The sequence below is a fragment of the Amblyomma maculatum genome, chromosome 4 (assembly GCF_055883805.1).
Source record: "Amblyomma maculatum isolate TAMU_Amacu chromosome 4, ASM5588380v1, whole genome shotgun sequence".
In the NCBI taxonomy this organism is placed as follows: domain Eukaryota; kingdom Metazoa; phylum Arthropoda; class Arachnida; order Ixodida; family Ixodidae; genus Amblyomma; species Amblyomma maculatum.
The window spans coordinates 105,402,645-105,416,204 of record NC_139347.1 but is presented as its reverse complement, the minus strand read 5'-3'; the positions used below and the strand labels follow the sequence as shown (position 1 = coordinate 105,416,204).

Here is a 13,560-nt window from a genome sequence, read left to right as displayed (position 1 = left end):
ACCAATATTCTGCCCAGGATTGCTCTCTAGCTTAGTCGGGTCCTCTTCATGACACCTTATTACCTCGCGAAGATCCACATATATGATGTTCAATAGTTTATTTCCTTGAACTGCAGTGAACCATGCCCCGTCGCCTTTATAGCCATGTAGCCGTAGCAAGGACAAGAATTCGCCTTACCTTTCTGCCAGGTGAGAGAGTCGATAGGATGTCCACCGTATGGGCACCTCAGAATCAGTTCCGTGCCGGATACGACTGTGACGTTGCGCATTGGTCGTACGAAAGGCGATCCCTGAACGTCGAGCCTCGCTGAGTGCGACTCGATTGCTATATCGTTGCGAGCCACACAGCTGTACTCGCCGCTGTCTTCGACACGCGCCTCAGATATGTTAAGCACAGACTCGACTTCAGAGGCACCTCTCTCGGCGCTAATCTTGAGCCGATGCGAAAGGTAGAGGAACTCGCCGTCGATAGCCCAGCTGACCTCAGGCGCTGGGCTGCCGCGCGCACGACACAGAAGCGACACCGGGTCTCCCTTCTTCACTGACTGCGGCTGGAATGTCTCCACCAGCTTCGGAGATATATCTGCGCAAGCAACGGAACAGAAATATTACGATGTAGAAGCAAACAATATTCAAAAAATAGAATGCTGTCTTATTACATAAAATACGCGAATTTAAACAGTGCCGTTTTAATTTCCACATGCTGCACGCACGAGTGCTGCCCATCTTCATCATGGCAATATATAAGAGGCCAGTAAATGTTGCAGTCCAACCTAGCCTTGATCATTTGGTTAGATTATGAAGCGAAGAGTGCAGTTCAAGAAATAAACTGCGATCGCAATAATACAAGCTGTAATGAAATATCTTCTGTTGAGGAACAAATAATAGGGTTGGTATAGTTTAGCAATTCAGCATATTACAAAACCTCTCCGGTGAAGAGGCAGGTGTTGTGAGGAATCGAAATGTCGCTTCTTTAACTGCACTGCCAGAAATAGAAAAAAAAAAAAAAACATTTGTTCAAGGTATTTCAGGCATGTGGAAATTTGTTCGCCGCATAAAACAATACAAAAGTTCCATTTCTAAAGCATGGTTTTCACCATGGTTGATTCTCAAAAAGGTTGCTTTTTGGACGCACATAAATGAATTGCTCAAGCATTTCAGAAAGGAACATGCTGGTAGTTTCACGTTACAGAACGATGCATATGCGGCCTTTTCTCCTGAAATAAATACCTGTTCGCTAAAAGCAAAACGAAAGCACCTAAATTGTTTTACAAGCGCAAAAGTATAAGGAACGCGCTTCGGAATCCGGTCGTTTATTACTGCAAATGACCTAGCTTCTATGCAGAAAAAAACACTTCAGTGGTAGCCAAACGGCGATCAAGCTCAACACAGTTCAGAACGTGAAAGCGGGCTGTAGTGTTTAAGTTGATATTCTAATAAGTTTTCGAGCCTCCAATTACAGACTGATGTTGATAATGGCAGTGATAGGAAGAATAATGATGGTGAGCATGTGACCGCATGGCAAAAAAGAAAAGCATCAGGTCTTTTCCGGTCTCAAAAGCAAGAAACCACCGTCTGCGTTGGCGGTGAATAGTGCGTCCAAGCGGCACTTCTATGTAACACCAGGCGGCGGGGACACTGTCGTCCGAAATGAAACAAAAGACTGGCGTGGAGCTCGAACTATTCAATAAAGAGACGGAACATGTTTTGGAGCGACATTATGGCGACACATACCTGCCCTCACCCGTCGAAGAAGGCGAACATTGTATTCTATACTCTCCTATGGTGCACCACTACACCCTGCCCCCCCCCCCCTCCACCACCTCCTTCCGTTTCGTTGCACACACAATATCTCTCCATCTTGGGTAAGCAACGGAGAATGCGAAAAAAGGAGCACCTCACATTCTATTGCACTTGGTCGTGGGACACGTGTGCCGCCGCCAGCGCAGCTAGATAGAGACGATAACGACATGCTTCGCCAAAGCAACCGTATGGGGGGAGGGGAAATCACGCTTGGAGGCTCAACTGTCAAGAGACGTCCGCCACTGCATTAGCCTGGCCCCCTGTTCGCTAGCAGCGCAATTCGGGATACCATCAGTTTCTGGAAGTCACAAAAATAGCCTTGCCTAATGTTCATTCCTTGAATCGTATATTTCGCTGCGGTAACAGTAATTAAACCTCTCGCTCATGGAAGCTACCTTGAAATGATTGCGCTTGAAATATCCTCAGTGCAAACTTTGTGGAAGTAGGTGGCAGTAGGCAGTACCTGGCTAGGTAGCAGTAGTGTCGAATCAATGGTTGAGGTTCGATCGCTCGTTAGTCAAGATGACACATCATGATCTCAAATTCCACGACCATTCATGCCGAAGAAAGGGCTAAACCTCGTCTGGGTAAGGCTTGGGGAGAAAATTGAGGGGCATTTGTTGTCAAGACCTGGCTGAGATGAGTTCAAACAAGCGGCTCGTAGCATCTAAAGTCATCCTACGGTGAGAAGAACCTGTCGCGAAGATAAAAGGAGTCGCAACTGTCACCGTAGAGGATTCCCTGCATAATGTAGAGTGTCACCAGTTTCTCGGTAGGTTCATTTTTTCTTCACTTAACTCAGACCGTTACAATTCATATTCGTAGTTTACTTAAAAGTTAGCAATGAAGTATGGCCAGAAATGCACGCGCTTTTCGCGTGCTGAGAAGAATAAAATGTTTTTCTGGAAGACTGCCTAGTAATCTTTATAATATTTCTATATTCATCGACAACAAAACGTTAGGTTCCAGTGGGAGCAAGTATTTAGTTTTCACAGTGTATTCGTTGAAGTTTAGCACCGAAAAATTAGCCTGAGATTGTTCCTAGAAATCATTAATTCAATCTACCTAACAAATTTGACGAAGGTAGTGACTATCGCTCCAAATAAAATAAGTTGACAGAAAGAACATTCGACGAATTAGTTCGCTATAAATACATTGTATCGGAGGGGACACAACGACGTTAGAAGATGACACCTTGCTTTTCATAAAAGTATGCGATGCAGCCAGACATGAAAGCGCGTCTAATACTTCTGTAATCGGACTGTAGTGTGATATCAAACTTTGGAAAATGTCCCGAAATTATCGGGCGGTAGATGGGGTCGCATTTGACGATTAAAAACGATGCACGCATGGGAACACTCTTTCGATAAGGAACGCTTTCGCTTTTAGATGTATTTTATTATTGTAGCACGTCCACGAAGGCAACCTCATTAGTGGAGCCATTATAACTACCTTTTGTACACCGAAAGGCTCTCCTAACTGTCACATATCTGATGGGGCCGACAATTGTTGTCTGCGTCGAAATACGTCTGCGTAGCTCACTGATTGAGACGCATTCTATTACTTTACGATCCAGTATGCTCAATTCGGGACATAGAGGGCGCGATGACCATAGCAAGTAAATTGCCGTAATGCCAAAACAAAAACAGAACATGCCGACATCATCTGAAAAAGCCGCAAGTAGGCGACCTTTGTAGCCAGTTTGAGTGCATATGCGCATAGCGTAGCCTTGCAGGAAAGAAAAATCGAGCCAAGCAAGATTCACGAAGGAAAGACAAAAAGAGAGAAACTATTCAGAAATACGGCGAAACAAAGCAATAAAACACGTCGATAACTTTTGCTTTTCTGGAAGACGCTGCCGAGGTCATCGACGGCATATCGATTTCCGCCCGTCGTCATCCTAAGCGGCGGAAGAAAGTACAAAGCTCCCGTCTCTGTCTCAAACACCGTAGCCAGTGGTGTGGTTCTTTGTAACATTCTCGGAAGGAAACAGACTCCTCAGTGTCGTCCTCGTCCTGAAATATGTGGGCTAATGGTGACGTTCATGAAAATGCACCCGACCGTGGTGCCCTCTGACGTCCGTCAAAGGGATCGCTTTCTTTCCCGGTTTCAGGCTTATGGTCCTCCCGGTAAAGGATTATACGCGCTTCATGCTGACATTGTTTTGACTAATTTGTAGCAATCTTCCAAGAATGTAGTTTTGCTTGGTTCAACAGAGCGTGACAGGCTTATTAGGTTACGGGAAAAGAAAGGAGACGCACATTGGTTTTCAGATAAGACTCTTCATCTGGAAACGATGATTTCCGGCCCCTGCATCCAGCTTCTCTTTTTATCTTTCTATAAAAAGCAATTTTGGGCCGAATGGTCCGGTTTTTCTGGGGTGTGCGGCGCATTTTCTAATGAAACGCAAATGACGATCTTATTATTTTATAGACGGATGTCGCAGCAGCAAAGCTTCCCTGGGGTTAGCGCTTGTCTTGGTAATTACATCTGCACTTTGCGCTTATAAAATTGCTCTGTAGCAAAATTCAGAACCCAAATAGTCCGTCATAACAAACGCGCTATATTGAGAAAAAATACAATACGAATACGGAAGCGAATGGGAGTAGCGCTTAAGCACTTGCGTTTGTCTTGCTCAAGTATTTAAATTTTGAAACAATGAATTTTGAAGAACTTTCTTAGTTGCATATGTTTTCCCCAAGCATTTAGTGTAAAATATATTCTGCTGAATCAGATTAATCGTATTTAATGAGGAGAATAAATGGATATTATACCACTGATATATTTAGCAGTTTAGGTATCAAGCCGGTCCACTCCTCTTACCGCGATCAATTTGTCGGACACAAACCCGGAAGGTTTCGTACCTTAACTGAAGACACCAGCTGGCGAACGACGCTCTGGTTGAAAATAAAAAAAATACCGGTTCTAACACTGTCTATAAAGTTCTAATTTATTCATGGTTCTCGGGGCTTCCAGAGTTTGAAATACCGGGAGCAGATACCTATATATGCAAGAAGAGATGACTACATAAAGTTAAAAAAAAATGTAGGTCAGGTTTCAGCGCTCCTAGAATGAGAGATTGCGAAAGAGGGTGGCGAAAATTCGTGAGCGGGCAGGTGTCCCGGGGACCACTTTAGCAGAGGATGGATGCGACATTAATAACACAGAAACTCACATCGGAGCCCAATCGGCAAGCCTTCACAAGCCTGGTGTTCGAACCTCCATGTTTATGATGCCTTTATTTTTCGTCTGATAAATGCTTTCCCTTGCTTTTCAAGTTCTCAAGGCGACAAAGAGGAATGAAAGTAGGTCGACATGTTGCAGCTTCGCGTTGTGAAATGAGTCCGAGCCATTAAGAGCAATATGAAGTCGCCAATCGACACACACACACACACACACACACACACACACACACACACACACACACACACACACACACACACACACACACACACACACACACACACACACACACACACGCGCGCGCACACACGCGCACACACACACACACACACGCGCACACACACACACACACACACACACACACACACACACACACACACACACACACACACACACACACACACACACACACACACACACACACACACACACACACACACACACACACACACACACACACACACATACACACAATTCTACCTTGAAGAAGGATGGTCCACCGTCCGAAACTGTTGGAATAAAATAGATAATCGGGAAAGTTGTGTGACATCCTGTTTGAAGTGTGTATATATATATATATATATATATATATATATATATATATATATATATATATATATATATATATATATATTCCTTCTTTTCTTTCTTTTAACCTAGTTTCTACTGTACCACCCTTATATAATACAACAGTTGAAGCCTATGATCGGACAGAGTACATAAAGAACATATGCCGTAAACAAGTCGATAGTAAAACTACAGCGACGCTTACGTTTTCGCTTGCCCCAACTGTTTCAATCTGTTCAGTGTAGGGTTTTGGTAACTTGCAAGATTGTTTAATTTCCGCTTGTTCAGCGAGTCGTAGCCGCACCTTAGAGTGATTAACACAATTCGAGAACTTCTTGCTTCCAACATGTCCTCAGGGCTCATATATACGATTCAGATTGAGTGTTTACTATAGTATTTGTTTGTGATTGGCATATTTTCCGGGGCGCAATTCTTCGCATCTGCCTATCGGCTGATACTGCACCTTGATAATAACAAACTGTTTTAATTCGTAATTTCGGATAAATGAAAACACTTTCATTGACTTTGATTATAAGTTAAGTTCATAACCGTGGCACAAAAGTAATATTTCCAAACAAATGAACTAGCGAGGATGCTGACCGGTTTTCTTTGCTGTTCAAAACTATTTAAGACTTCCTCCGTGGTTGCCAAGCTCTCTTAATACGTATGGACTGGTTCGCAGCGCATTTTCTCTCCTTAATCCCTGTGTTTTGCGCTATTAGGCACGACGTAATGAAATTTTTTGTACGTTCTAAAACTTTTCTCACATATTTTTTTTTGGCGCGTTATAGCTTAGAATTATGTGAGCATTACCTTCGTCCGGTTTTGGTTTATTTGAATGTTTAACATTCCAAAACAATTCAGTCTATGAGGGATGTTACAACTGACGCTTGGGCGAGGTGATATGGAATTTTGAAGAGCAGCATACGTAGACGAGGAGGGAAGGAATACTCATACAGACATCCTTCCGTCCTCCTCTAAATCAAGCTGCCCTTCTCCAATATGAGGGAAGCCTAAGCGGACTTCGGAAATGTCGATCACCTGGGTTTTTTTTAACATCCACTGACAGTTCAGAACACGCGAAAGCTTTGCTTTTCGCCTTTATTGAAAGCGGCCGCGGTCGTCTGCCATGATCACTGAGGCACGCCGGTAGACTAATGGATATTAATGACATTGTGTACGTCAAAGAGCAAATAAAGAAGCAGATTCAAAAAATACAGAAGACTTAAATGAAGAAAAATAAACAAGGCTGAAAAAGAACCACAGCTTCCGGAAATTAGTTTAGCTTAGAACAACTGCTGAATAAATAAGATTGTAGTCTTGTTTCTGACCAAATATGGAGCCGACACTGCCTGTCTGGTCCCACAAAATATCTTGATGTGCGCCCTATTCGGCAATAGTGGTGTCAACCTGCTTACATTGGCGCTTCGTTGACTCTGCTTCCCCATACACTAATCGCCACAATAAACATGAGCAAACTGAAAAGGTTGAAGTCAGTACACATTTGTTGTCCTTTTCGAAAAATTGGGGGTAATTGAAGTGCCTTCAAGCTACTTGATAAAAGTCAGCTTACCGTTACTGTTTTATGCGTAACCCACCAGTCACGCCGATGAGACTGATATTAAATCGGAGAATTCGCCCACTATGAGGCTGGTAATTATCTCTAAACATAATGTCCTAAGCGTGAAAAACTTTTGAACGTGACTATAGGCAGCGCTAAGCGACTACACAGTGTCATGTTGGAGGCAGCACTTTTCATCCGACACAGTAAGCTTTTCAATGTTTAAGTACCATCTTATTCCTGTCTTCAATATTCTATGTGGTGGCTGAACTGATCGTTAAGGCGAGAAATAAATATTAAAGCACAAAACCTTTGCACTGATGACCATTCACGCACAAGAAAAAAAACTATTTCTGCATGAAATATATGTAGAAATGTCTAGTTAGAACTGGTGGTAACCGCAGATCTAGTCTAATAAAAGGAAATAACTATTAGAATAAGATTAGGAAACAGAAAAATTGACAAGTGTTCGCCGATTATGACAAGCAGCTTACCGGTATCGCTCAAGAGGAAAGTGTACAATGCGTAGTGGACAGTTGCCTGGACGTGGAGCTATTGCGGAGGCCCGCCCGACGTGCCGAGTACTCAGTGACCTAAGACATTTGCGGGTGGGCCTCATGCAAACTACTGTATACTGTACCATAGTGTATATATTTCTTTTATTTTTACCTACTCTTTTCTTTCTCCCTATCACTCACCTCTTTGATTTCCTCTACCTTCTCCTCGCTATCCCTTTATTTCCGCCGCCCCAGTTCAGGTGCTTCAGATATAAGATAGCAGATACCGGGGCTGGCAAACATCTTTTCCTTCCTTTTGTACATACAATAAATAACCACTACAACAACAAAGTGTACAACAGTTGCCGCTTACCTATTCTCATCTACGGGGCAGAAACGTAGATGCTAACAAAAAGAGTTCAACTTGAGCACAACGCAGAGGGCTATGGAACTAAAAATGGTAGGTGTTACGTTAACAGATATGAATCGCGCAGAGTGGGTCAGAGAAATGACTCGAATTAATGGCATTCTAGTGGAAATAAAGAAGAAGAAATGGGCATGGGCAGGGTATGTAGTCCTAATTAAGGATAACCGGTGGTCGCTTAGGGTAACAAATTGGATTACAAGAGAAGGAAAGCGCAGCAGAGGGTGATAGAAAGTAAGGTGGGTGGATGAGTTTAAAGAAGTTAGCAGGGGTAAAGTGGGTGCAGCTAGCACAGGACCAGATTAGTTAGAGGAATATGGGAGAGGCCTTCGCCCTGCCGTTGGTATAATCCGGATAATGACTATGACATGAAAAATCGGATTTAACCTGCCGAAGAAGAACATGAAGTCTTGGGAACCTCTAGGCAGATGGCTCCTGATCACTTTTTATGAACTGTCATGCCGCGGTTCAGAAGGCCGCAGGCTGAGTGCCCTTGCTGCTCACCATCCAGTCGGAGTCTGGCAGCTGCTTGACACGAGTCGCGGTCGTTTGTGGCAAAACACTGATACATGCCGGCGTCCTCTCGACGCACGGTCTGAATTCGGAGCCTGTCCTCGGCCACCAACTCTATGCGACCGTCCGGAAGCAGCATTACTCCATTCTTGCGCCACGTGATGCGGTGCACGGGCTGCCCTTCCACGCTGCAGTTGAACTCGGCCGGCATGCCGATGGCCACGGTCTGCAGCTTGGGTTCCAATTTGGCACTCAGGGGAACTGTAAATGGCAAAGAAAATGGACAACAAATATATGCCATTGCTCCATTCGTGTTTCTGAATCTTAATGATATCGAGCCTATAATCTGAGTTCTAACGCTATAAAAGCTTGTCTACGTTTTGGGCAGGTAGAAAAAAAATAAGGTTACTTACAAACAACCTCAAAGCATTTACGAACTGCTCAGGCGTGATAAGGTGTCGTGTATTTAGTTTCATTCCTATTTGTTTAATCCAGGAACGTCTTTTATCTATGTAACATCAGGGAAATTTCTACATCCCTTTTTATTAATAGTTCCATGTGGTATGTTCATGGGCGATTTTTTAGTTCCCAAGAATGTGAAAGCCGTGTATAGTATATATTTTTTTCAGTATTACATGGAAAAAAGATGAAGTGACAGAGCAGTTGACGCTGCAATAGAGCTACGACGACGAAGGGATCCTCAGTTGAACATTTAGCTTTTGATAGGAAGGCACTGCTAGGAATAAAGCAAGACGCAGTGACTATGCACTGCAAGGAAAGCTTAGGAGGTTGTTGTTTTTTCATGAGCCTGAATAAGAATTGTAACCATTTTAGGTGCAAAGACAAATAAGCGTGAATTAGGAGGAAAGCCGCGGCGCTAGTGGGAACAAAATCCACGACCTCGGAACATCGCTTCTAGTGCTATTCCAACACAGCTTCAGCTTACGAGCCTCCATGGTAATATTAACCTGGAAACTGCGTCAATTCAAGTGTGGTCGACGTATGGAAATAAATTGTAGTTAAGCATGGAGGCTTATAGTCCCAAACCCCGCTACGATGGAACATTGAATATAAATTAAACCACAGTAACTGCCACCGGTAGTGTCACCTACCGCGCTTCCGTTTTCCCGGAGTGCTCGACCGCAGCACCATGCGTTTTCTGCTTCGTTCCTGTGCCGCTCGTCGCAATGAAGTTTTGCTCAGAGCGAGCGATAGAAGAAAGGAATGGCGGTGTAATTAGGATGTATATATAAGTCTTCTAACCATTCTTTACTTCTACTTTTTCCGAACTATATTTTACCCAAAAAGAAAATTAAGCTCAACCAAAGGGACTTATATAATATTAATCTCAATATACTGTATAAACGCAACAGCGGATGAGAAAAATCTAGGTCGGTGGAGATGAATAAGAAGTTTGCATGGTTCATGCGGATGCAGCTGGCGATATGAACAAGCGTTAGCACTATAGTGGGCATAGTCAGACGGATGATGTTAGGTAACCGCAATTGAATTAGTGAAGCAAAACAAATTTACATACAGACATACACGCACTTAAGAAAATACCTCTTAATAAAAGGAAAAACAATAGGCCTTTGAAAAGTAGCATTTTTCAAATGACAGGGCTTCTAAGGACACTTTTTCGATTGCCCTTTCACAATCTCTTGCAAGGTTTATAAAGGTTCTGTATTTATTAGCTATTTTTTAAATACTAGCCGGATGCTCCCCTTTCTGGTTATTCGCTGCAAACAAATTTGAAATTGTACGTTTTTTTTAGTTTGTTCTTTGTGGGGGGCGGGGGGGGGGGGAAGTGATGATAGACCCACTATCTGTTTCACTTCTCGCGGGACACCTCCACTTGCAATTAACGCCACACTCTTGTAAGTGCAACTGTTGTAGGTTCGAATCCACATCGCAAACTAGCCTCTAACTTAACTAGCGGAAAGACATAACAACATCTTGAACCTCATCATAAAGAATGGTCGCTTTACATATGGATAGAAAATCATTTGCGTATTTTTTGTGAGAGGTCTCCTTTGCGACACGTTTGAAAATTTGGGAAAGTTTTTCCAGGTACTGCGATGTCGATTCCTTTTTTGCGAAACGAGCAGTATACACTGTCGCGTTGTAGAGTTCATGTGGGTGACTGATCCTAAAGGTAGAAACGCAGAAACCTTTCCTTTTAATAAATTTCAGCCAACCTGGGATTGAAAATGTAGGAAACGCGATTATTTAAAAGCACAACGAACAACAAAAATATTGTGTGCAATGCTGCCTTTTGAATACAGAGTCCCCTTGAGACAATGAAATAGCATATCAAATTTGCGCCATCATTTCCTGATTGTTCTCTATGAGAAATAAATGTGCGGAATGTTAGGAAACCATATCTTCAGGACATACGAATGGGACTCACTGCTCTGTATTTTTAATTTGCAAAAGCAGGATCGATAGCACTGAGGAAGGCAAGAGGCTAAAAACATTTTAAATTGAAATTTTTCCAAAACATTAGTTTTATTTCACAAGCCTTTCAGCAACATTAATGAGAGCCTACAACGAATAGGTGTCATCGACACATTGAAGTGCGTAGGCTACATATTTGCTCTTTGAAATAAAAAAAGCACTGGTACTTAAAACGCATGCGAACATACAAGCCCATTCGATGTGACGCGGAGACCTAGCTGCAAGAGAGGCGCCGGTTATTGACGCATGCATAGCAGGGATGCCTCAGGCGTCGACCCACCTGTGACCGAGAGCAGGGTTTCGATTTTCTGCTCTCCCACGGTGTTCCTGGCGACACACACGTAGCGGCCTCCGTCTTGCACATCGACGCCGCGAATGCTGAGCACGCCGTTGGAAGACTGCAGGTGGTCCGATTCGGACACCGAGAAGCGCCTGCCTGCGCGGTCCTCCCGGTACCAGCTGCGTGGACAAAGTGGGCAGGCTCCCAATCGGTCATGCAAACACGACATGTTTCGACAGTTTTAGGATCGGCATTAGTCCCCCTTCACTACACAGATCTTAGATTTTACATCTATGGGTGGCCTATGTTCTTTATCCATCTCCGCTCCCTCATCTACCTAACCGGATTTTTCTTTGTTCAGAGCACCCGGTATCCATTCACCAACTACTCACAATCGTCCTTTTTTGCAAAGCAAATTAATAGGAAATGTGTGGGCAGAATAATGGTTATCCAAGCAATGAAGTTGAAAAGAAAGAAAAGATTTTCTTAGAAAACATAAATTCAGAAAGTGGCACGCAAAGCGTTTTCCAATCACGTCTGAGAGATGTGAAATTGTATTTCAAAGGTTTGTATCTTGTAAGCTCTTATGCATCAACTTATATTTGATGGCTGACTGAGCCGTAACTAACTGGCACAGTGTGGAAATGGCAATAGCTGCACTCCACGCCTGTCGATATCAACAAGACTTTAGTTGATTGCAGGATATGGTACATAATGGCAAACGACCCAGCTTTCGGAAGGCAGTGGTGGGTTTATGATTGTGAACACAGAGAACTTACAAATTAACTAAAAATGGTATAGGTGTCTAAACAACATTTTACAAACTCGAGCGCGGTCACAGCCTCAGAAAATCTGGAGTCTTAACGTTCCTGTGTCGAAATATATTATAGAGTTTATTCATAGCGGAGAGCAATCCCACTTTAGAGGAACGTTTATTTTCATATGCACTTCTTTCTCATCTGATTGTTTAGTTATAAGTTACCACATTATTCTCTCCCAACGAAACAAGGCATCTTACAGAAACATATATGGGTGCAAGCAGCTTGTACTCACGTATAGTGCGGTGGCGGGTATCCCTGCGCAACACAGGGCAAGTCAACGTGCCCTCCCACCGTTGTCCTAATCTCTGGAAAGTTGAGGGTGACCTTCACTTGTGTCATTGCGTGAGCATCTGTGGAAGAAAAATGAACTCTGATGCAGGACAGAAATAACGGCCCACTCTACCCACTCCCTTGAAAAAACATGTTTTTCTATTATCGTGTTCTGTATTATCAAGAAATATTGTGAAAAAAAAAACATTCATTGGCAATATATTGAACAACTGTGTATGTAATTTCGATTTTCACATGTTTTATTGAGAAAAGATAGAATATTTGTTCCATGGAAGGAAGGAACAGCTCAAAAGGACGGGACGTGTAGGAAGGCGAGACAGACACATGAGCTGTGTACACGCCCCGTTCGTTTGAGCTGTTCCTTCCTTCCATTCAACATGAACCAACCAGCCCGACAAAGCCCTCTTCTTATATGTTCCATCCTGGTGAAGCGCCTATTTTCTGGAAAAAGGGTCACAAAACGCCGTTTTACTTGCATCGCTGATGAAAAAATGTCCGACTAAGCCAAGGAAAAGACTGAAGAAGAGCAGTAGATTGGGGTAATTGTATGCCTCGCTCCATTTCTTGGTGTGTGCCTAGTAGCGTTTCGAACCACTAATGTTGATTCCACCCGTGACTTAAAATTCTTTACCCTTTTTTTTCACATAACATTGGTAACGCAAACATTTCCTTATAAGTAGATTCAGCGTTCCTGTCCATACCGATATGAAAGCCATGAAGAGTCGCACAGTGCAAGCACAGAATGCACCGTTTTTGTGAGGGGACACAGCTTGTTAAGAGAATGAAGCGGCGGAAGGTCGCACTAAATAACAAAGTACTTAGAGCTGATGTGACACGGTTTGCTGACAACGTTTGTTCTTGAGAAGGAAGGCTGTGCCAATTTTCGCACATTCTCGTGCAACAAAATCCTATAACATAGTGGGCAGTGTCGTAAATTGCACAATTCTTCTATAACTGCCACGGAACGTCCCCTTGGTGATTTGAGTGACTTGGCGTCAACCAGCTGCAGTACAGAGGAAAAACGCCTATGATATTCATTGTCCTTTTGCTCTGTTTATTGTCTTGCACACACCTAAATAGATGCTGGTACGTGAAACGACGCGCACACCAATAGGCCGCATTTTTAACTGAGCAGAAAATACTTAACAAGCACACTTGCTAAC

The 13,560-nt window shown here is 43.2% G+C and overlaps 1 protein-coding gene across 1 annotated transcript in view; it reads right to left on the bottom strand.

Moving 5' to 3' along the window:
• LOC146191913 (cell adhesion molecule Dscam1-like) overlaps positions 1-13,560 on the bottom strand; it is a 121,149-nt gene that overhangs the window by 91,066 nt on the left and 16,523 nt on the right. The window contains exons 5-8 of the mRNA XM_084600399.1: positions 12,339-12,456; positions 11,286-11,464; positions 8,540-8,809; positions 179-583 (exon numbers count right to left, since the gene is read on the bottom strand). Coding sequence (XP_084456525.1) covers positions 179-583; positions 8,540-8,809; positions 11,286-11,464; positions 12,339-12,456 — 972 coding nt within the window. The remainder of the gene's footprint in view (positions 1-178; positions 584-8,539; positions 8,810-11,285; positions 11,465-12,338; positions 12,457-13,560) is intronic.